This window comes from Heterocephalus glaber, unplaced genomic scaffold (genome assembly GCF_053883595.1).
Source record: "Heterocephalus glaber isolate CG9 unplaced genomic scaffold, H.glaber_assembly_v1.0 deba00001457, whole genome shotgun sequence".
NCBI lineage: Eukaryota > Metazoa > Chordata > Mammalia > Rodentia > Bathyergidae > Heterocephalus > Heterocephalus glaber.
In genome coordinates this window covers 6907584-6928806 of record NW_028258305.1, presented here as the reverse complement: position 1 = coordinate 6928806, position 21223 = coordinate 6907584, and the positions used below count along the sequence as shown (strand labels likewise).

The 21223-nt window shown below is 38.1% G+C and overlaps 1 protein-coding gene across 16 annotated transcripts in view; it reads left to right on the top strand.

Moving 5' to 3' along the window:
• Positions 1-2303: 2303 nt before the first annotated feature.
• Ehbp1 (EH domain binding protein 1) overlaps positions 2304-21223 on the top strand; it is a 350855-nt gene continuing 331935 nt past the window's right edge. For 5 of the 16 annotated variants that reach the window (XM_087216005.1, XM_087216003.1, XM_087215998.1 and 2 more), the window contains exons 1-3: positions 2503-2785; positions 3623-4027; positions 7189-7296. In XM_087216005.1, the coding sequence (XP_087072131.1) occupies positions 3924-4027; positions 7189-7296 (212 nt within the window). In that variant the 5' untranslated portion in view covers positions 2503-2785; positions 3623-3923. Of the gene's footprint in view, positions 2786-3622; positions 4028-7188; positions 7297-21223 lie in introns of all 16 variants that reach the window. The other 11 variants (XM_087216006.1, XM_013074055.3, XM_087215996.1 and 8 more) reach the window with 10 other exon arrangements.

Sequence of the window (21223 nt, the reverse complement as noted above, 5' to 3'; positions counted from 1 at the left end):
AACTTTTATGTATTATTAATAGTACTTGATATGATCAATATACAGATGGTTCTCAATTACCTGCTAAGCAGACCAAACAATCTAAAAATATTCTATATTTGAGGTTCTTCAATAAATTTAGTTGGTAGACAAGTTATTTTTAAAAGTGCTATGAAGCTGCTCTTTGTGGGGCTTCCAAGAGACAGCCTATGTATGCACTTGAGCTCAGTAGAATAATATCAAGGTCTGTTCTCAATTTCTTCACTCATTCAGTAAACAATTCTAATCTTGATCTCTTAGCTACTTTAGGGACTAGAATGGAAAGGAAGAGTTTATATCCAACAAAAATATTTCCCCTAAAAAGAAAAAAGAGCTGTTTTGTAAGAAACTATCAGTCTCTTGAAATTTCCTACAACTTGAGGGTTCCTAGGAAACCCATTTTTTTCTAGAAAGACATTATTTAAACTCATTGTTTTTAGGTAATTTCTTCACAACTCCCCCTCCACTCCACACACATATTAAAAGAAACCAGAAAGACCATATGAGAAAGTTTGAGAATTTATGAAGAGCATTAATAAATACGATGGAAAAACCTTTTAATTTTCATGTGGGTTTCTGAAGGGCAACTTGGATGAGCATAATTTATGACCATTTCTATAAATTAGCCATTAAAAACGGCTATAAATTTAATCTATTAATGATGCAGGATATATTACTGTTGGAGATCATAATGACTATAGTTTGCAATGACTAAACCATTCAGGAAGGACATCCAAGAACTCTTATGATGCACACAATGTAAGAATCAATGTAACTATTATGTGGTTATTTTATTAGTATTTTGAATTAAAACTACAGCAAAAATAAGGTCTAATTATATTTTTCTCTGTAAATGAACATTGTGTTCTTTTTTCCTTTCAACTTTATTGATGTACTGAACACGAAAAAGTACAATGAATGCAAACACGAAAGAAAATATGTACAGCCTCTTAAATACTCAACAGAATATGTTTTCTATTCCCACAGATGTGAATTCTCATACTGTAGAACTTCAAATAAATACCAGCCTTACATTTTATTAAATGCTTTGATAAACTTTGATGATATTATTAGATCACTTTATTGAAAGTGGAATACAACTGGATATTGAATTCAAGTCTTCTACCTTTCTCCCTATCTCTCCTGAGAGAATTGTCTCACTCTTTTCTTTTGTCCCCCAAAGTTACAGATGTTCTCATCTCTCACCCACTACTGCACCCTTTTTCTCTCTCAAAGAGTCTTTCCCAAGATGCCAAAACCGTTCAAGCTACTTTGTCTACGGACCTTGCTATCCAACTTCAGCAATCTGAATGACCTTTAATTGTTTCAGCGTATTTTGTTGTGATGGGTTAGCTTCTCTCTCTTTTCCCAAACTATTTGGACATTGCTTTCTGGGAGGTCTTACTTCTCTGAACATTTCTTCTCACTTCCTTTTCCACTTTACTCATCTTAAGCTCTAAATGTTAGGATTCCTCCAACATTTTATTCTTTGTCCTTTTCTACACCACAGGTCTGTGAACCACCTAAAACTGAAAGCAAATGTTTGTGTTTCGTGGTAGGGTATTTTCTGCTTTTGAGGAAATGTATATGGCTTGCATACACTCTCTTTTAACAAGGCCACGTAACCTTGCTCTCACTTCAGGTTATTCTTCAGGTTATTTTACCCTCTCCATTGCCTTAACGATTTTTAAAAATAGCCAGCCACTCCCAAATCCATCTACAGTTCACACCAAATGATTAAGACTTACAACGAACAGGAGAGACTAATATACAGAGAAATGCTAAGGAAAACTGCTATGAACATTTTATATTCAGCTCGGTTTTACTGAATGTCATCAAGGACTGGGGGACCTGGCAAGATGATTACTTTGTTAGGTGGGTAAAAAGCCAGAATTCGTCAAAAAAAAGGCTGTATTTAAATCCTGTTAGTGGCGGCAGAGAGGGTGCGCCCAGGTTCTAGGTGGGGATAAGAGAGAACAGGAGAGACAACCACATCAGTCACAGCTCAAGGAGGGAGCTACGTAAGCCCCTAGCACTGCTACCACTGTCAGGAGCCAGAAACCCTGTCCCACACCAGCGGCGACTTTAATCGACAGCCATCTTCTGCAATCACCTTCCAGTTCCCTATAAACAGTCCTTACTTCTCCCACCCGTCGCTTCCCTCGCTCAACCAATCAGAAGAATGGGCGGGATCGTCCTTAGTGGCTTCCAATTTTTTTAAAGAAGGGTAGACAGTGAGTGCACCGCGTCCGGGTTGAGGGAAAAACACCCCGCGAATTAGGGGGTGGAGCCCTTGTGATGGGCATGGAAATCTACCAATGAGATGCCTCCGTTGCTCAAAGGCCCGGCCGCCGAGGTGGGCGGGGAGCGTGGAGGCCCGGCCAATGGCTGCTGGTTGGACGGAGGTTGAGCCGCGGTGGGTAGGGTTAGTGTGAGAGGTGCGGCGGGGGAGGTAATGATGGTGGTGGAGGAGGAAGGCGGGGGAGGGGGTGCTGGGCGCTGAGTGGCGGCTCTGGCAGGGTTTGGTAGGGTGGGGAACGGTCGCAGGACGTTCCGTTAGGGAGGTGGTGGGCAGAGGGGCGCCGTCGGCCTGAGGGGCCGTAGACCCCAGCTTCCACGAGCGCCTTGGCTGGCGTGGCTGTTCCATGTGGCTCCCGCGGGGATGGAGGACTCGGTGGCGGCGGCGGCGGCTGCTGCTGCGGTGGCGATGGAGAAGCGGATCTGAGGAGGGAACCGGGCCAGACTCAGCCCTACAGCGGGATTAGAGGTGTGAGGAGGAGGCGGGAGTGGGCAAGCGGAGGGGCCGGGGCGCCGGTACCGGGCTGGGATCTTTTGGCAACGCGTAGGTGACAGGGACCGTGTTGGGCCACTGCCTGCCTGTGCTGGGGGCCAGGGACCTGGGCACTGTGTGTGAGGAGACGGGGTTCTGGCAGGATGTTCCTTTAGGATGAGGCAGGGAGGTACCGCACCCGCACGGTACACTTGCCTGGCTGGTCACTGCTTTACGCCCAGGCAGGAGTTTGCATTTCTCTCTAGTTGGCAGCTAAGGTGAAGAGAGAGCCCAAGTGGCCTGAAGCCAGGACATTGCTCTCCCCTGTGCCTTCAGATTTCCCTCCACTCATTGCTCATCCATTTCTCTTTAATTGAACAACAGCATTCCTCCTCGCTCCCTAGTTTGTTCTAAGCACATATTCCAGGACTCGAAGCTATTAATTATCGGCTGAAAAACAAAGTTTATTTAAAAATACTCAACTCCTCTCTCTGACTGGCGGTGGACATTAAACAGCATCCCTAGACTTTCCCGCTCTGCTTGCCTTTCTGTGATGCTAGAAGTGTAAGGATGCTAGAGGTGCTTGCACCTCTCATCGCTTGTTGTTGATTCTGATTACCTTGTATATTGCTCCATGTCTTTGGTGTGAATTGTGATTTCTTCCTTAGTAACATCCCTGATATTACTGGCTTTTGAGGTCAGTGTTTTGTTTCATTGTTTGAAAAACATGCAGAGAACTGGGATTGTCTGTTGCAGTGTTATCTAACATGGGTGGTTAGTCACTTTTCATGCTTCTCTCATATTTTTTCTTTTTGTCTTTGTTTTCCTTTTCAGTACTCCAGAATACGAGTCATATAGCCCCCGAGGTGGAATGGTGATGTCTCCCTGAGGGAACCTACTGTTATTCATCCTGTCATGTATATTATACTGTTCTTGACTGAACCATTCATGTAAGATGGGATTTACCCTGTGAAACAGGGAGAAGACTTATGAACCTCAAACATCATTTCAAGTTGTAATTGAGTTTTGTGAAGTACAGACATACATGCAAAAGCTCCTTTGCTTTGGATCCTCTGCTTTATTAAATTTGCTGTGTTGCTAACCCAGAACTGTTCCAGTTTATTGATCCATCATCATGGCTTCAGTTTGGAAGAGACTGCAACGTGTGGGAAAACATGCATCCAAGTTTCAGTTTGTGGCTTCCTACCAGGAGCTGATGGTTGAGTGTACAAAGAAATGGTAAGATTTCCCTCAGACTAGAGTTTGCTGTGTTGTGCCCTCAACTCACTGTGGCCTATAATATGAGTCTTTAAAGAGCAGATTTACCTTAGTAGTGCAAAAGTGTGTAGAAGATGGGCGGGGTGCAGATTATTCTAACAAGTACCGTGGTGTGCAGTGTTACTGTTGTACTGTCCTTGTGGATTTTAATTACTGCACTTCAGAAGGGTCCAGAAGACTGTACCTGAGAGCACACTAAGTACTCTAGATATGGTCTTGAGGTAATTTATCATTAAAAGTTAGAATATCTTTGATTTATTTTTTTTTTCTGGTACTGGGACTTGAACTCAAGACCTTGCACTTGCCAAGCAGGCACAGCGCTGCTGAGCTTCATCCCTGGCCCCCATAACTTTGATTTTTATAATTTTATTTAAAAAGTTTTTTGTGGTGTTGGGGATCAAACTCAGGGCCTCACAAATGTTAGGCAAGCTCTCTATCAATGAGCTACATCCTCAGCCTCAATTTTTTAAATAATTTTAAAACATAAAGAATGGCTATTGAGATAGTATAAACGTCTGTGTGTATATATATATATATATATATATATATATATTTTTTTTTTTTTTTTTTTTTTTTTTTGGTGCGGGGATCAAACTTGGGACCTTGTGCTTGTAGGGCAGGCAGTGGAACCACTAAGCTAAATCCCTGGCCCTCATTTGTATATTTTTAATATAACATGTATATGTTTTGGTACAATTTTAATGTAGAAGTCTATATCCTATAGAGTAGTAGTGATAATGTAATTTTACTTTGTTCTTGTTTTTAAATTTTTTAAAATTTAAGATAGACTTTTTCATTATTTGAATAATGGAATGCCACTCCTCATAACCTTACATACTCTTTTGTTAAATGCTTAGGCAACTGTATTTTTTTAAATTGCCTAATGGGATATGTTTCTTGGCCAGATTTAAGGAAGCTATGAGTAGTGCTGGTCTATGATTTACTTCTTTGCACTTGAGCAAAATAAATTTAGGGCTTTCTTTGAACTACTCTGAATGATAACAAGAATTCTTGGGGCTGGGGATTTAGCTCAGTGGTTCCAGTGCCTGCCTCACAAATGCAAGGTCCCGAGTTCGATCTCCAGCACCAAAAAAAAAAAAAGTTACTGAAGAATTCTTATTTAGTGAGTGAAAAAAGTTAATCTTAAGCAAATGGCCCTTTGAGTTTTGATTTATGGCAACAATTAAGCAGTATTACTGCAAAGTAAGTTCATTTCATTGTCCATAAGGATTGTAATCTCATATCTATAAAGACATTTTTTTATTAGATGAAGAAAATAGCTTGCCCCATTCTAGAACTCCTGTACCATATTCTAGTATTTATCTGGAAGCTAATTTCTGATTGCTTTTGTCTTCAACTTGATAGGAATTTTTAAAAATCAATTCAAGAGTGCTTGCTTAGACAGCACATATACTAAAATCAGTTCAAGAAATGCATGTACTGATCACCTTTGTACTGTGTACTATTGATTTAGAGTCAAATATGATAGTCCTTACCCTCAAGGAGCTTACAGTCCAGCTTATTACAATAGGTGCAGTAATCTAAATGTGTGTAATATAGAGATTTTGATCTCTCCATCCCTGGGTATCCTTGGGACGTTAGTTCTCTAATTCAGTTTCCATGTGCAAAAAAGTAGTAATGCTGTTACTTCATGGAAAGTTTACTTTGAAGATTAAATGAATTAATACTTACAAAATGCTTGGAATAGTATCAGGGATGTAGTTAATGCCCAATAAATGCCATTATTATGTTCAGAGTTGGCAGAGGGGATGATAATCAACATCAATAATAAGGGTAGGGGGTAGAGTGTTGAGATGGCTTCCTGGGATCTGAGCTGTGTTTTAAAGATTTAAGATTTATGTCAGGAAGCCAAAGAGGAAGAAGTGAAGGACATTCTAGACTGAAACAGTGACTTATGTGAAAGGGGGTATTAAATAGCATGAGATTTGTTGGAAATTCAGTCAGTGTAGCTTAATATTGATGGGGCTTACAGTGTAAGGAGATTGCAGTGGGATATGGGGCTTGAGAGGCAGGCAAGACTCAAAATCATGAGAAGTTATGTGTTATTATAAATAGCTTGGGCTTTATTCTATGAGTGATGAGTGTAGTGAAAAGTTTTGAGCAGAAGAGGCACTAGGTTTGTTAGTGGGAAGTCACCATGACAGCAGTGTGGAAAAATGATCACAGTGGAAAGGGTGCCTGGAGGAGGCATTAATGTTAGGGCAGCTGTTGGCAATATGTAAGGTGAGAAAATGGCTTAGATGAAGCAGTGAGAGAAGAGCAAGAATTGACTGAAGGAATGGTTAGGAAAGAATGGGTTGAACTTCATTGACATTTCAGTTGAGGAGCTGGGAAGAATGGGGATAGGGAGAAGGAAATCTAGATTGGCATCCAAGTTTCTGCCTTGGAAGGCTAGGTGCACTACTAAGCAAGATAGAGAATACACGAGGAATTTCCTTATTGAAGTATTTCTTAACTTGGTAATATACTGAGAGAATCATCTTTGATATAGTTAAATTTGAATCTCTTTTCTTAAAGGGAATAGAACACATAAGATCATTCCTGCCATAGTTTGCAGGATCTCTGGAATTTTTACCCCCCTGAATATTATTTAGGTTATTGTTAATTTGTCTCAAGGTGAAAGCAACAATGAATGTCTAACTTGATTGTAATTGAATAGATGGCTTAAATACCTTTAGGGATGATCCTGACAGTATACCTATTAAATTAGATCTTATAGTGGGATCTGGACTTAATGCTAGAAGATATTTGAATGTTCTCCTATAATTTTCATACATATAGTTCTAAGTATTTTAAATTTTTTCCTTTACTTTCATTTGAAACTATAGCTTAAAGCTTACAAGGTGATAGTGCCTAAAGAATAATATACCTGTTTGACAAACTGAAATTTCATTTGCAAGAAGATCCTTAAGTACAGCTTTACAGTATTTTCATTATATAAAAATTGGTTGTAATGACTTTTAGTTAATATTCTTTTTGCCTTACTTTGTTTAGGGTCCTTGTGATAGATACAGTTAGGCTCAATTCTATTCTTACCTCCTATTGTGGGTTTAAAATTACTTTTTCATTCCTTTTTTTGTTGTTTTTTTTCTTTGAGACAGGGTCTTGCTATGTAGTTCAATTTGGCCTCGAACTCACTCCGTAGCACAGGCTGGCCTCAAACTCACAGTGATCCTCCTGCCTCAGCCCTTTGAGTACTGGAATTACAGGTGTGCACTACCACGCCCAGCTTTTGATCTTAAATTGTATGTGTGTGTGTTCGATTAAAATCTATATAAAGAATATAAAAATAAAAATAGACTTGAATACATAGTAAAGGTTTTTCCTATTAGACAATTTTACATTTTAGATATTATTTGGGGTTATGGGAAAATAAAAGGAAATTTTGAGATTATGATTGAAAAATAAAAAAGAGAGATTAGTATACATGAAGATTAGTTGCAAGAATTGAGAAGATAAGAAAATAGAATTCCATTGGAATTAATGCCTTTGGAGGTAATGTGTATATAAGTGCTGCTGCCTTTTAGAGCCTTGTTACTTAAAAGTTTTTTATTCTGACAGCTAGAACCATTTGTAACACCTGAGAACTAGAACTATTAAATTAGAATCTGAATTTTAACAAGATCTATAGGATACATGTTGAAGTTTATGAAGCAGTATTTCAGAATAATGTTTTCAACCTTACCAAGTATCCATTCTTGATTCTTTTTTTTTTCCCTCAGTACTGGGGATTGAACTCAGGACCTTGTGCTTGTGAGGCAGGTGCAGCACTACTGAGAGCTAAATCCCTGGCCCTCCATTCTTGATTGTAAGATAAAGTATATGAAGAAAAAAATACTAAATATATAAAAAGTAAAATATATAATATATAATATAAAATAATGAATAATAAAGTACATGAATTTGAAACTCAAGGGACTGAAGATTGTAGATAGGTTGGGACTCAGGAAAGCCATAGTGTGTTGGTAGAAGAGGGTAATGGGCATCAAAGGTATGTTTTCCAAGGGAAGATGTGTTATTTTTGTGATTAAGCAAAGGAGAAACATTGTGTATATTCTTTTTTTTTTTTTTTTTTTGATAGCCATGTAGGTGTGAGTCTGTACTTGAAAAATAACAGATGAAGGTATGGGTTTAAGGAGCTTATCTTTTTTTTCCAGATGTAGACCATGAGTGAACTCAGTACCTTATCCTTTGTCAAAGATTGAATACTATAGAGGTTTGGGATTTTTCCTTTCTTACGCTTCTTCTCTTTATAGTCCTCTAATAGTACTTTGCCTTGGTCCCAGCTGATTTGTTATTCCTTATTAGTTTAGCAGGGCCCATTACCTGATTCTTTCTGGTTCCTTGATTGCCACATAAAGGGGCTATAGCAAATTTGGAGGTGATAGGGGTTTACCTCCTGTTCTTATTGCTGTCCCCTCAAGAGATTATACAAATGTTTAGGAAACTGCTTGAAAGTTGACAAGTTTTGGTTGTAATGCTAACTAGATTGCAAAGTTAAATTCTAGTAAGAATTCTCTAATATATGTTATGAGCCAGTATGTATGAGCATATGTTTCTCTCTTACGTATGTATATGAACATATGTTATCTGTGTGTTTATATTTCATTTACTTTCTGTTATAGTGGGAAGATTAATAGTGTTTAAAGTACTATAAATTTGTCTCAAAATGTCATAAATTTATTTCTATTTGGATTTATCCATATCCTGTAAGAATTACCTTTTTTTAAAATACGTTTAATTATAATTTACATTTTAAATAGGTAAGTAATTACAATCACATGGGTCAAAACTTTAGAAGTACAAAAAGGTGAATGTTTATATGTCCCTGAAAGTGAGGACATTTGCTTCATTGTTCCACACATTTTTGTCCATTATTCCACACATTTTCACAAACTTTGTGACCCCAGGATTTGAAAAATAAAACAAATAGTTCTTCCCAGTGTTTAAGTTTGCCATGTTGGCCTGTTAGATAAAATATAAACTCCTTAATGTAATGTTTCAGGTCATCTGTCATTGATCCTAGTTTAATTTTCCACCTGGATGTTAGAAGGCTACATGCACTTTAACTTGAATTTATATAAAGCCAAATTATATTAAAAAGTATTCGTTTCAGACCCACTTCTTTGGGTGGCTTAAGCAAGCATTTTTCTTGACTAATGGAATGATACAGAGTTATGTGAGCAAGCCTTGGTATAAAGAACTTTTGAAATAAAATTTTAAAAAAGAAAAACGAATTACAGTGATACCTTGGTTGTAGACCAGCTCCAAGCTTGAACTTTCCACTACTCGAATAGCAAAGTTTAAAAAAAAAAATCTGCTCAATGTTTGTAACCTTGCTCGATAGTTGAACTTCATGAAAATCCAATTTAAAGAAAACCTTTCTGGTTGAGAGTGAGTCACACGTCCATCTTGCTGCGGATGCAAAGATCGCTGCTCTGGCCCAGACTACATATAGCACTTGTATTAATGCATTAAAACATTCAACATTGTGCTTTTTTTGTGTGTGTGCTTTATTTGTGTAAAATATTGTAACCATGGCTCCAGAGAAAGTTAGTGATACCAGCAGTGAAGCTAAGAGGCAAACTGAGAACCATGAAAGAGTTAAAGAAAGAAATCATTGCAAAATTTGTTAAAGTCCTAGAAAAATGAATTTATAATTTTTGGACTTCAGAACCAATCATTTGGTGTTTCTTTATTTTTTATGGGAAGAGTATGTTTGTGTCTTGAATTTTTCAGTGTTCTAACATGTATTTGAACAAATTGAGTTCAACAACGAAGGTATCACTGTAATTGGAAATGAGCAGTGTGGTTTTGGAGTATCTAAAGGCTAGTGTGTCCTGAGCACAGTGAATAAGCAGTAAAGTGATAGCAGGTGAGGTCTGAGTGATGGGTAGGGACTAGATCATGTAGGTTCTTGAAGTCATATTAATGGCCTTTGGATTTTAAGTGTGATGGGAAGCCATTGGAGGGATTTTGATCAGGGAGGGATTTGCTTTATATTCTTAAAACACTATTCCAAATACTTTGCAGTGTGGATTGTCATGAATAAAAGTGGAAGCAGAGTTGCCAGTTAGGAAGTTATTGTAGTATACAAGCAGCAGAATAATGGGTAGTGAGAAGTGGTTAGACTATGTAGGTAGCATTTACCCATATACCACCACCACCACTACTACACTGTATTGAGATATAACATAATTTTCAGTAAAATAAAATACATCCATTTTAAATGTATAGTTCAGTGAATTTTGACATGTATATAAAAAATGAACTGGCAAATAAATTTTTTAAAGATAGAGTTGGCAGAACTTACTGATGGATTAGATATGATATAAAGAGGTGGCTCAGTAATGACTATAGGTTTTTGGCCTGAGCAACCAGGTGAATGTAATATTAATTACAAAGATAGGGAATACTGAGAGGAGGAAAAAAAATTTGGTGTGAGAGAGAAATTGAGAGTTCTGTTCTGTTTTTCTTAAACTTTGGAACATCCAGGTGGAAGTTTTAATTAAGCAGTTAATTATATTCTTCTCATGGGAGAAAAGAGACTGGAGCCTCTAAGTAGGTAATATTTATAACTGTGGGGCTGTAGGAAGTATGCTGTGTCTTTCATGTAGACTGAGGAAAGGATTGAGCCCTGAGTCTCTTCAGCATACAGAGGAGCCAGCAAAGAAGACCAAAAACAAGCAGTAGTGAGGTAAGAGGAAAATATGTGCTTTCTGGAAACTTAAGTGTTAACAGGGCTTGGTGCCACATACATGTAATCCCAGCACTTTGGGAAGCTGAGGCAAGAGGACAGCAAGTTCAAGCATAGCCTGGGAAATTAGAACCTGACTCAAAATTTAAAAGAAGGCCTGGGGAATGTATCTTATGTGAAGACCCAAGGTTTAAAAGGAGATGAAGTACAAAAAGTAAATCAAGAAGGATGTTTGGCTGTGTCAAATTCTCCTGAGAGGTGGAGCAAAAAGGCCATTGGATTTGGTAGGGTAAAAAGAGCTGATGTCTTTGTTTTTGGTTTTTTGAGATACGGTCTTCTATGTAATTCAGGCTAGCCTTGAACTCACTTTGTAACCCACGCTGGCCTTCCCAGTGTTCCTCCTGCCTGCACCTCACAAGTGCTAGGATTACAGGCATGCGCCACTGTACCTGGCTAAGAGCTGATGTCCTTGATGAGTGGTTTCAGACAAATACTGGGGATGAAAGCTTGATTGGATTGGGTTGGAGGAAATAAAATAGATCCAGTGAATGTAGATGATTGACAGTCTTGATAGAAAGCGGACAACTAGGTAGTAACTGAAGAAAGTATTCAAGGAAAATTATTTTTTTGCATGGTTGATATTGCAGCATGTTTGAATGCTAATGGAAAGTTTGCATGAGAAGGAAAACCTCATGATGTATAGTAGAGGAAGTTCTAGGAGAATAACTTGTGAGGCAAAGAGAAAAAGATCTAGTACACTAGTAAAACAGTTGAATTTAAGTGGAAGCAAGGATAGTTGTTAATAAGAAAAAAGGTACAGTAATGAGTAGACAAGCAGGTAGTTGGGTGGATTTTGTGGGGAGGATGTTAATGTTCTATTGGCTTTTGTTTTCTCAGGAAAATACATTAGAGGTCATCAATGGAGAGGGAAGTGTCAAAGAGTTGTTGAAGTGTTGATGACAGAGAAGGTGTGAAATTGTCAGAGTGAGAAGGATTGATTAGGGAAATGTAGGATTGCTGGTAGTGCTAAGGACCTTCTTAAGTTGTGGTCATAAATTTAGACTGAAATGTAATCAGCAAGTTTGTATATTTTAAACCAGCTATGTTCAACGATTGGATACAGGCATAGAATGGGCAGAGTTGGCTTTGTCAGGAATATATAACTAAGGGAGAAAGGGATAAGAAAATTGAGAGTGAATGTACAGCAGTGGTTATAGTGGTGTACCAATGGAGTATAACCTAGAAACAGAGGAAAATAAAGACATTAAAGGTGGGATTGTCTGTGAAAAAATGATGAAGATCATGATTTACAGATTTTAAAGATGTTAAACATTGTTGGGGCTGGAATGGCAGAGTTGAATGAGCCAGAGAGATTGGCTGGGAAAGTCAGAGTAAGATGTTTGATTCTGGTAAATATTTTTCTTTTTCCTCTCTGAATTATATAATTTTTCTTTTCTTTATTCTTTTGTTTTCAGTAGTGCCGATTGAACCCAGTCCCCTGAAAGTAAGCTGCATTCCTAGTAAGCCCCCTTTTTGGAAATTTTTTTCCCCCATTAACTTTATTGGTACATTTTAGGTATAAAATACAGTTACATTCATCATTGGGATCTTGTACCATTACGTGAGTCTCTTGGTTCTTATTTTTTTTCCCCTTCCCTTGCCCTCCCTTCCCCTCCACCCTTCCCTATTTGCAAAGACCTTGTTTCCATTTTTTCCTCTTCTCATATTTTTTCCTTTCCCTTTTTTCCCTTCCCCTAACCCTCCCAGTTCCCATGTTCTTTTAGACCTTTTCTTTCTGTTACACAATATCAGTTATATATTTTTTAAATTACAATATTAAGATATAGGAGACATTACCACAGATTTTACAGAATTTAAAAGGATATAGAAAGCATATTACAAAAATCTGTTTTGAAATAAATTTGACAACTTCTAAGAAGTAACTTGGAAGACAAATTAATGAAATTAACTCTGGAGGAAATATAAAATTTGAATATTAAATTATTAAAAGAAATTAAAGAAAACCTATTAAACCTATTAAAGAAAGTATATTCCTAGCTTGAAAACCTACCTATATGACAACAGCAGGCTCATAAACATTTTAACTGATAAATTATATCAAATATTTAAAGCAGAAAAAAGAAGGAACACTTCTCCCCTCCTTTTAGGAAATCAACATTGTGGTAATCCTAAAACTGGATAAAGATAATAGAAGAAAAAAGTATGAACATAGACAGAAATTTGTTTAACAAAACAAACTCTTAGAAGTCAGATCTGGCAGTATGTAGAAAGTGGTTTTATTATAGGGATGGCAGGGTTGGTTCAGCATTGGAAGATCTACCCCCAAAAGCCATCATTTTAACAGAGGAAAGGAGAAACCCATATGATCCTGTCACTAGTTGGAGAAAGAGTATTGGACTAAATTTTACAGCTGTTCATGGTAAAAGGTATCAGGAGACTAGAAGTAGAACAGAACCTTTTCAACAGATCAAAGACATGTACTCCATACTTCCAACAAAAACTCCTTCTATGAATGGAGACTATACAATGCTTTTTCCCTAAAGTGGGGAACAAGGGCATATATGCCTACTCTTCATCTGTCCATTAGACTTTGAAACATAGGTCTAAACCAAACTAGTCTGGCAATAAAATGACACAATTAGGATAGGATTGGCACGGCAGAAGCAAAATCTTTATATGTAGATGAAATGATCATCTACAGAGAAAATACTAAGAAATCTCTAGGAGCCCCTAGAACTTGTACTTGAATTTAGCAGGATTAGAAAACACAAGGTATATATAAAAATTCAGATCTGTGTATACTTGCTATAAATGGAGAACTGGATATTGAAATTTAAAAGTTATATAGGAGTACAAAGGACCCAGAAAAGCCAAAAACAAAAACAAAAACAGTGTTGGAAGATGTTTAGCACCCAATTTTAAGACTTCTTCTAAAGCTACAGTAATCAAGGCAGTGTTGGTGTAAGGAAAGACATATAGATCATTTGAATAAAACACAGAATCTAGAAATAGAACCACACATATATGGTCCGCTGAGTTTTGAAAGATTATTTAACATTAGCATTTTATAGAATATAAACTCCATTCAAGAGCCGAGGAAGACATAGTGTCTTCAGCAAACGGCACTAGAACACCTAGTATCCGTATATAAAAAATTAACCTCAACCCTTTTTTTCCATACATGAAAATAACTTGAAGGGATCTATGAACCTAAATAAGAGAGCCTAAAAGTATGAAACTTTAAGTAGAAATTATAAGGGAAAATATTTATGAATTCAGGGTAGGCAAGAACTACCTAGGATACAAAAAACATGATGTATAAAAGAAAAAAAATTGATAAATGAGATTGCATCAAAATTTAGAACTTTATATAACATTAAAATGAAAAGTAGTCCTTAAACAGACCGTATTTACAATGCATATAACCTATGAGCAGAATATATAAAGAATTCTTAGAGCTCATTAATAGACAACCCAATTAAAATGTAGACATAAGAAGATGATAAATAGCCAGTATAGCACAAGGAAAGGTGTGCAACTCTAGAATCAGAAAAATAGTAATCAGTACAACAATAAGATTGAATTATACATTCCTTAGGGAGATGAAGTTAAAAGTTTTAAAAGCCTTGTCATGACTTTTTCTTTTTGTTGGATTCTCTCCCTTTGAGTTTAATTTGTCATGCCCAATGGATTCATTCTGCTGGGTTTCCTGGGGTTGTGATCCTCATTGTCTTTTCCTAGGGTATTGTCTAAAATTTTCTGGAGTGCCGATTTGATATTCATGAAGTTCCTGAGGTGCTCTTTATCATGAAAGTATCTTATTTCTCCATCCATTTTGAAAGATAGTTTTGCAGGGTACATCAATCTGGATTGAAGGCTGTTTTCCTTTAGGGCTTGAAATACACCACTCCAAGCTCTTCATGCCTTAAGGGTTTGCATTGAGAAGTCTGCTGTGATTCTGATGGGCTTTCCTTTGTATGTGATTTGTTTCTTTTCTCTCACTGCTTGTAGAATTTTATTCTTCTGTTGGGTTTCTGGAATCCTAGCTATTATATGCCTATGTGTAGATTTTTTTTGATTAAGGCTAGCTGGAGTCCTATATGCCTCACTTATCTGTATGTCAAGTTCTTTTCCCTGCTTGGGAAGTTTTCTGCCATCACTTCTGTGAAGAGTTTTTTTAATGTCATCTGCACTCTCTCCTCTTTCTTCATTGACTCCAATCAGTCTTATGTTATTCTTCTTTGCATCATCTAGCAGCTGCTGGATTGATTTCTCATGTTCCCTCACAATTTTAAAGCAATTTTTCTTTTCCTCCTCACTAATTGCAATCTTATCTTCTATATGTGAAATTCTATCTTCACATTGGTTCATTCTGCTGCGCAGACTTTCGATGGAGTTTTTAATCTCCTGGAAAGCTGTTTGTATCTGTTTTATGGATTCCATTTGTTTCCTATGTTGGGATTCCATCATGTTCCTCAGATCCTCTATTTTTTAATCTGTGTCCTCTCTAGATTTATTAATCATGTCTTGCACCATGAGCAAAATCTTTGCTGTTATCTGAGTAATTATTTCTGATTTCATTTTTCCAAGATCCTCTTTTGTTGCCAGTTCAGAGAGTCCAGGTGGTTGAGTATCAGAGTGTTCCATTTCGTTTCCCTTTGGGGTTGCTGTAGGTGATCCAGAAGTCTGTTTTTGAGGCTTGTTTATGTGTCTTCTCATTTCCACGCGGGGCAGGGTGGGGGTGCTTCTGGCACCCATGCGGCTCACCTTCTCTGCCCTAGGAGCTTGGGATGGCAGCGAGGGAGCTTCCTTCTGGGTGCTGGGACCCGCTGAGCTTCACTGCCATAGGAGCCTGGGATGGAGGTGGGGAGCTTGCTTCCAGGTGCTGGGACTGGCTCACCTTCTCTGCCCTGGGAGCCTGGGATGGAGGCAAGGAGCTTCCTTCCAGGTGGTGGGACTGGCTGAGCTTCACTGCCCTAGGAGCCTGTGATGGAGGCGGGGGACTTCCTTCCGGGTGCTGGGACCGGCTCACCTTCTGTGCCCTAGGATCCTGGGATGGAGGCAGGGAGCTCCCTTTCGGGTTCTGGGACCGGCTGAGCTTCACTGCCCTAGGAGCCTAGGATGGAGGTGGGGGAGCTTCCTTCTGGGTGCTGGGACCGGCTGAGCTTCTCTGCCCTAGGAGCCTTGGATGGCAGCCGGGGAGCTTCCTTCCGGGTGCTGGGACTGGCTGAGCTTCACTGCCCTAGGAGCCTGGGATGGAGGTGGGGAGCTTCCTTCCAGGTGCTCGGACTGGCTGAGCTTCATTGCCCTAGGAGCCTGGGATGGAGGCGGGGGGCTTCCTTCCAGGTGCTGGGACCGGCTCACTTTCTTGGCCCTAGGAGCCTGGGATGGTAGTGGGGGAACTTCCTTTCGGGTGCTGGGACCAGCTGAGCTTCACTGCCCTAGGAGCCTGGGATGGAGGCGGGGAGCTTTCTTCCGGGTGCTGGGACCGGCTGAGCTTCTCTGCCCTAGGAGCCTTGGATGGCAGCCGGGGAGCTTCCTTCCGGGTGCTGGGACCCGCTGAGCTTCACTGTCCTAGGAGCCTGGGATGGAGGCTGGGAGTTTCCTTCTAGGTGCTGGGACGGGCTCGCCTTCTTGGCCCTAGGAGCCTGGGATGGAGGTGGGGGAGCTTCCTTCTGGGTGCTGGGCTGGAAATTTTGACCGATTCTGGTAAATATTAATGATAAGATACAGGTGGTAGTCTCCTTGGAGGTTATATGCTGATTAGTTTTTTTCTTTTTTGGTGCCAGGGATGGAACTCGGGTCCTTGCACTTTCGAGCCAGGCACCGGAAGCACTGAGCTAAATCCCCAGCCCTATGCTGATTAGTTTTTAAAAAATGAGCACACATACCAATAAATTTTTACTTAATATGTTATACACAATAAATGAGTATACCTTAGTTTCTTTTATTTTGAGACAGGGTTTCGCCATGTAGTTCAGGCTGGCCTTGAATTCACTATGTAGTCCGGGCTGCCCTCCAACTTGTGGCAATCCTCCTGCCGCAGCCTTCTAAGTGCTGGGATTATAGGCATGTGCCACCACAGCTGGCCTTAGTTTCTTTTTAAAAATAAATAAATTTAAGTAAATTTTTATTTATTTATTTTAAAAATTCTTTTATTGGTACATTTTAGGTATACAATACATTTACATTTATCATTGGGTGCTTGTACCTGTACATGATGTATCTTGGTTCTTATTTTTTCCCCATTACCTGTGTGCCCTTTGCCTCCTCCACCTTTCCCTATTTACATGGACTTCGTTTCCATTTTTTTTCTTTTCTCATAATTTTTCCTTTCCTTTCTTTCCTTTCCCCTTCCCCTCCTTAAGTAAATTTTAAAAAAATATTTGAGTGTGTCATCTTTTTCACCTTCCAGGTATTCCCATTCCTCATTAGAGATTACAGATATTAGTGTATTACTGTGACAGTGGTTGAGATGAATAGAGGGAAAGATTTTTGGAAGGGAAGAGGGTAGTCAAGGAATTTAGAGGATAAGATATAGGATAGATTGTATGGCTCCTGAAGTCGCCAAGAATATTGGGAGGAGAAATGTTTAAGATAGGGAGTTAGATGCTAAAATCTTTAGCATCTTTAGCATATGAGGGAATAGTGGGGCAGAAGGATAGATGGCTGTAAAAAGGAGATATAAAGGTAGTATTGTTCCGTGGTTTTCAGGCTTGCTTTTTAGAGGTTGGTTTGCAGTACTTTCTGTGTTGGAAGTTATTTTGAACACCTTCTTCCTTGAAACAAAATAGTCAGTCTTCTGTGTTGTAAATTGTGAAAGACATATAATTTTAGCAAATACTAAATCAGTGTTAACTTGTTTATAATTTTATCATAGTGTCTACTGATTTTTTTTTTAAAAGAAAATTTGGAATTGTTACATGTAATGTTTTGTCCAGATTTTAAAAGGTGAAAGATTTATATGATCTGAAGAGAAACCAGAGTATTATTTCCAGATTTTAAATGTTTATCCTAGGTGAAGAAACAGATTTACGAAATTCAGTTGTGGTAGGCTCTTTAAGAAACATGGTGGGGCCTCTTGGTGTGGTAGTTGGTTGTTGTGTTTACAACATGATTGCCTCCACACATAGCTGAGTGTGCCTCATCCAGGGTGTCAAGCTCTGGCCTGGTCCAAGTTGCCTCTTTTGTAAAGAAAGTTTTGTGTGTTGTTTTTTTTTTGGTTACCGGGGATCGAACTTGGGACCTTGCGCTTGTGAGGCAGGCGCCGGAACCACTGAGCTAAATCCCTGGCCCTTGTAAATAAAGTTTTATTGGAATATCACCATGTACATTGATCTACATAATGTCTATGATTACTTTTACATTATAATGGTAGAGTTAAATACTTGTCACTTTATTTAGCTAGCATTTGGTAAATCTAGAGTCTAATACCTTTCTGATTTCTCTATGCCCAGCCTCTAAACTTTTAGTTTAGTCTTAGTTTAACTGCATATACAACTACTGTGCCTACTCCAGTACTATAGAAAGAAACTTTAGAGCAGCTTTGGGTACCATTCAGTTCTTTGTGTGTGCAAAGTTTATATTTTCTGGCTGTATAGCCTTGGACAAGTTACCTCAGTATCTCATTTCCAAAATGAAGACAACAATGCTTCTAGTAAATGAGACAATACCTGTAAAAGGGTTGCAGTAGTGGCAAATGTGTGGCACATACGCCGCGGCCGGCTGTTTGTTATTTTTGAAAGCTCTAAAAGGCTCGCCGTCACTGGGTTAGACCAATGTCTGACTTTTAGTAAGCACTCTGTATGTTACTCATTGTTATTATTACCATTATCTGATTAGCTAAGCAATGAATGATGAGAACTATCTAGAGAGAGGAGGCAGAATAGACAAGAAGACTAACCTGAATGTGGAGTGTATGTATTAGAAAAAATGAATTAACACAGAAGGTTGGAGTGACCAGGTAGGTAGGAGTAAACTAGGGGACCTGCTAGCAGAATTACTGTACTGAAAAAAACTAAGTTTTGACAGTATTTTGCTGTGAGAGGGAAACTATGTATTTTTGCTTCTGGAGCAAAATCAATTCTTACTTGTTTTATAACTTTGTTTCCTGTAGTTATTACTGTATCTATAGTACTGGGGATTGAACTCAGAACCTTCACACTGAGCTATGGCCTAAGACCTTTTTTAAATTTTTTTTGAGACAGGGTCTTGCTAAATTGCTAAATTACTGAAACTGGGCTCAAATTTGTAATCCTGCCTCAGACTCCCAGAGTGCTAGGGTAACAGATGTGTACCACCAGGCCTGGCTACTTTGTTTTTAAATAATTATTTGAAGTATATCTACGGCTAAGAAAACTAATTTAATTCCCCCTAAGTAGAATAATTTGTCATCATATGTGTGTGTCCTATGGTAACAATTTATGATATTTATGATATGTTTCTTTATGTGTTCCTGTAATTTTTCAAATCCAGGGAGTAAATTGTTCCTTTTTGTAGTGTTTAATTTCCTTACATTATTTTGGTACAAAATCATGGTTTGATTCTTTTAAAAGGGATTATGGGGTGAAATTTTAAGTAATTAGGTGAAGAAGTTCTACTTTTTTTTTGGTACGGGGAATTAAACTCAGGATCTAGCGCTTGCCTTGCAGGTGCAGTGCCACTGAGCTAAGTCCCCGGCCCAAGAAGTTCTGCTCTTATGATTTAGTTTAGTTTCATATTAGTTTTATAATTAAAATACTCAGGAAACTTAAAAGTAGGCATTTCTAGAAAGGAGCTATTGATGTGTCAAATATGTTTGTTCTAATTTTGTGGAAAATTTCAACCAAAGAGCCACTGAAGTAGTTTGCTGCATGATTTAAAAATAGTCCAGCATGCTAAAGATAAAACTGCATTAAACATTTTGAACTGAATGCTTAATGGGAATGTTTATATTCTGTATCAGGACTTTTGCATATTTGTTAAAAGGAGTGGAACTGGGCTGGAGATTTAGCTCAGTGGTTCCACCGCCTGCCTTGAAAGCTCAAGGACCTGAGTTTGATCCCCAGTACCAAAAAAAAAGGAGTGGAACTGAGTGTGTGAAAAGGAGCAGTTTGTTATTGTCTTAACTCTGTTATAGTGATACTTTTAAGCAGTTTTGCAAATAGGCACCCAAAGATTTTCTTTGGTAAGTCTGACCTGTTAAAAATTTTGTATTTTTATTAATTGTAGTTTTGTTATTTAAAAAAATAAAATACTTTTGTGTTAAAAAAACATAAAAATAGACTTTAATTCAAAGAAGTTATCACTTTAAGGGTTGATGCGCTGTGTGTCCAAAAGAATTTATCAGCTTAAGAATTTAAAATAACACTACGTTGACTAATTTAGGAATATAAATAAAACAGTGATGTCTTAAAAGAGTAGAGAGAATACATATTGCTAGACACTTACAGGCATCAGGTGCTACTATTGGACACTGGATTTGGTTCTGAGTTTATTTTTTAAAAAGAAGCACATTGATTTATATAATAGAAAGTATACAAATTTGTTTGCAGAGACTTTTCTTTAAAAAACTTAATCCAAAAAATATTTTTATTATGGAAAAAATACAATATTGGATATAGTCTTCAAATACAGAAAACTTAGAGCCACTGCTAAATTGGATGATGTTTTTGTCACTCTTATGAAGCTCCTTTAAGAGAATATAGCTAGAGAACCTAGTTTTCTTTTCTTTTTTTTTTTTGGTACCGGGGATCGAACTCCGGTCCTTGTGCTTGTGCAGCAGGCGGCAAAACCACTGAACTAAATCCCTGGCCCGAACCTGGTTTTCTGATCTTTCAATTTAAACCAAGGATAAAAGTTGGAAAATTTAGAAAATGGACATTTAAAATAAACTATCTAGTCTTGCACTGACCAGTACAGAAGCAACTGACACACAACTATTTACATTTAAATTTAAATTAATTTAATTAAAATTAAAAATTCAGTGCATCACTGGGGATTTAGCTCAGTGGTTTTGCCACCTGCTGCGCAAGCTCAAGGACCTGAGTTCAATCCCTGGTACAAAAAAAAAAAATTTAGTGCATCCATTACTCGAGCCACACTTCAGGTGCTCACTAACCACAGTGGCAAGGGGGCTACTATATTGAACAGTGTCAGTATGGAGCATTTCCATCATTACAAAAATTGTATGTACAGGGACTGCTGATTTGGCCGTTAATTTCCCACACTGACTTAATTACAGCTCAGTTTATCCAAATTAAGAGATTAACATTTACATGGTGTTGTTACTTAATCTACAGACTTGCGTTGATTCAAAGTTTTCCAATTATCCCAATGATTCTGTTTATGGCAAAAGAATTTTTTTCCCTAGACTGTTCCAGGATCATATTATGTTGTATTTAGTTGTGATACATCTTTAATTTCATTTAATCTGGTAG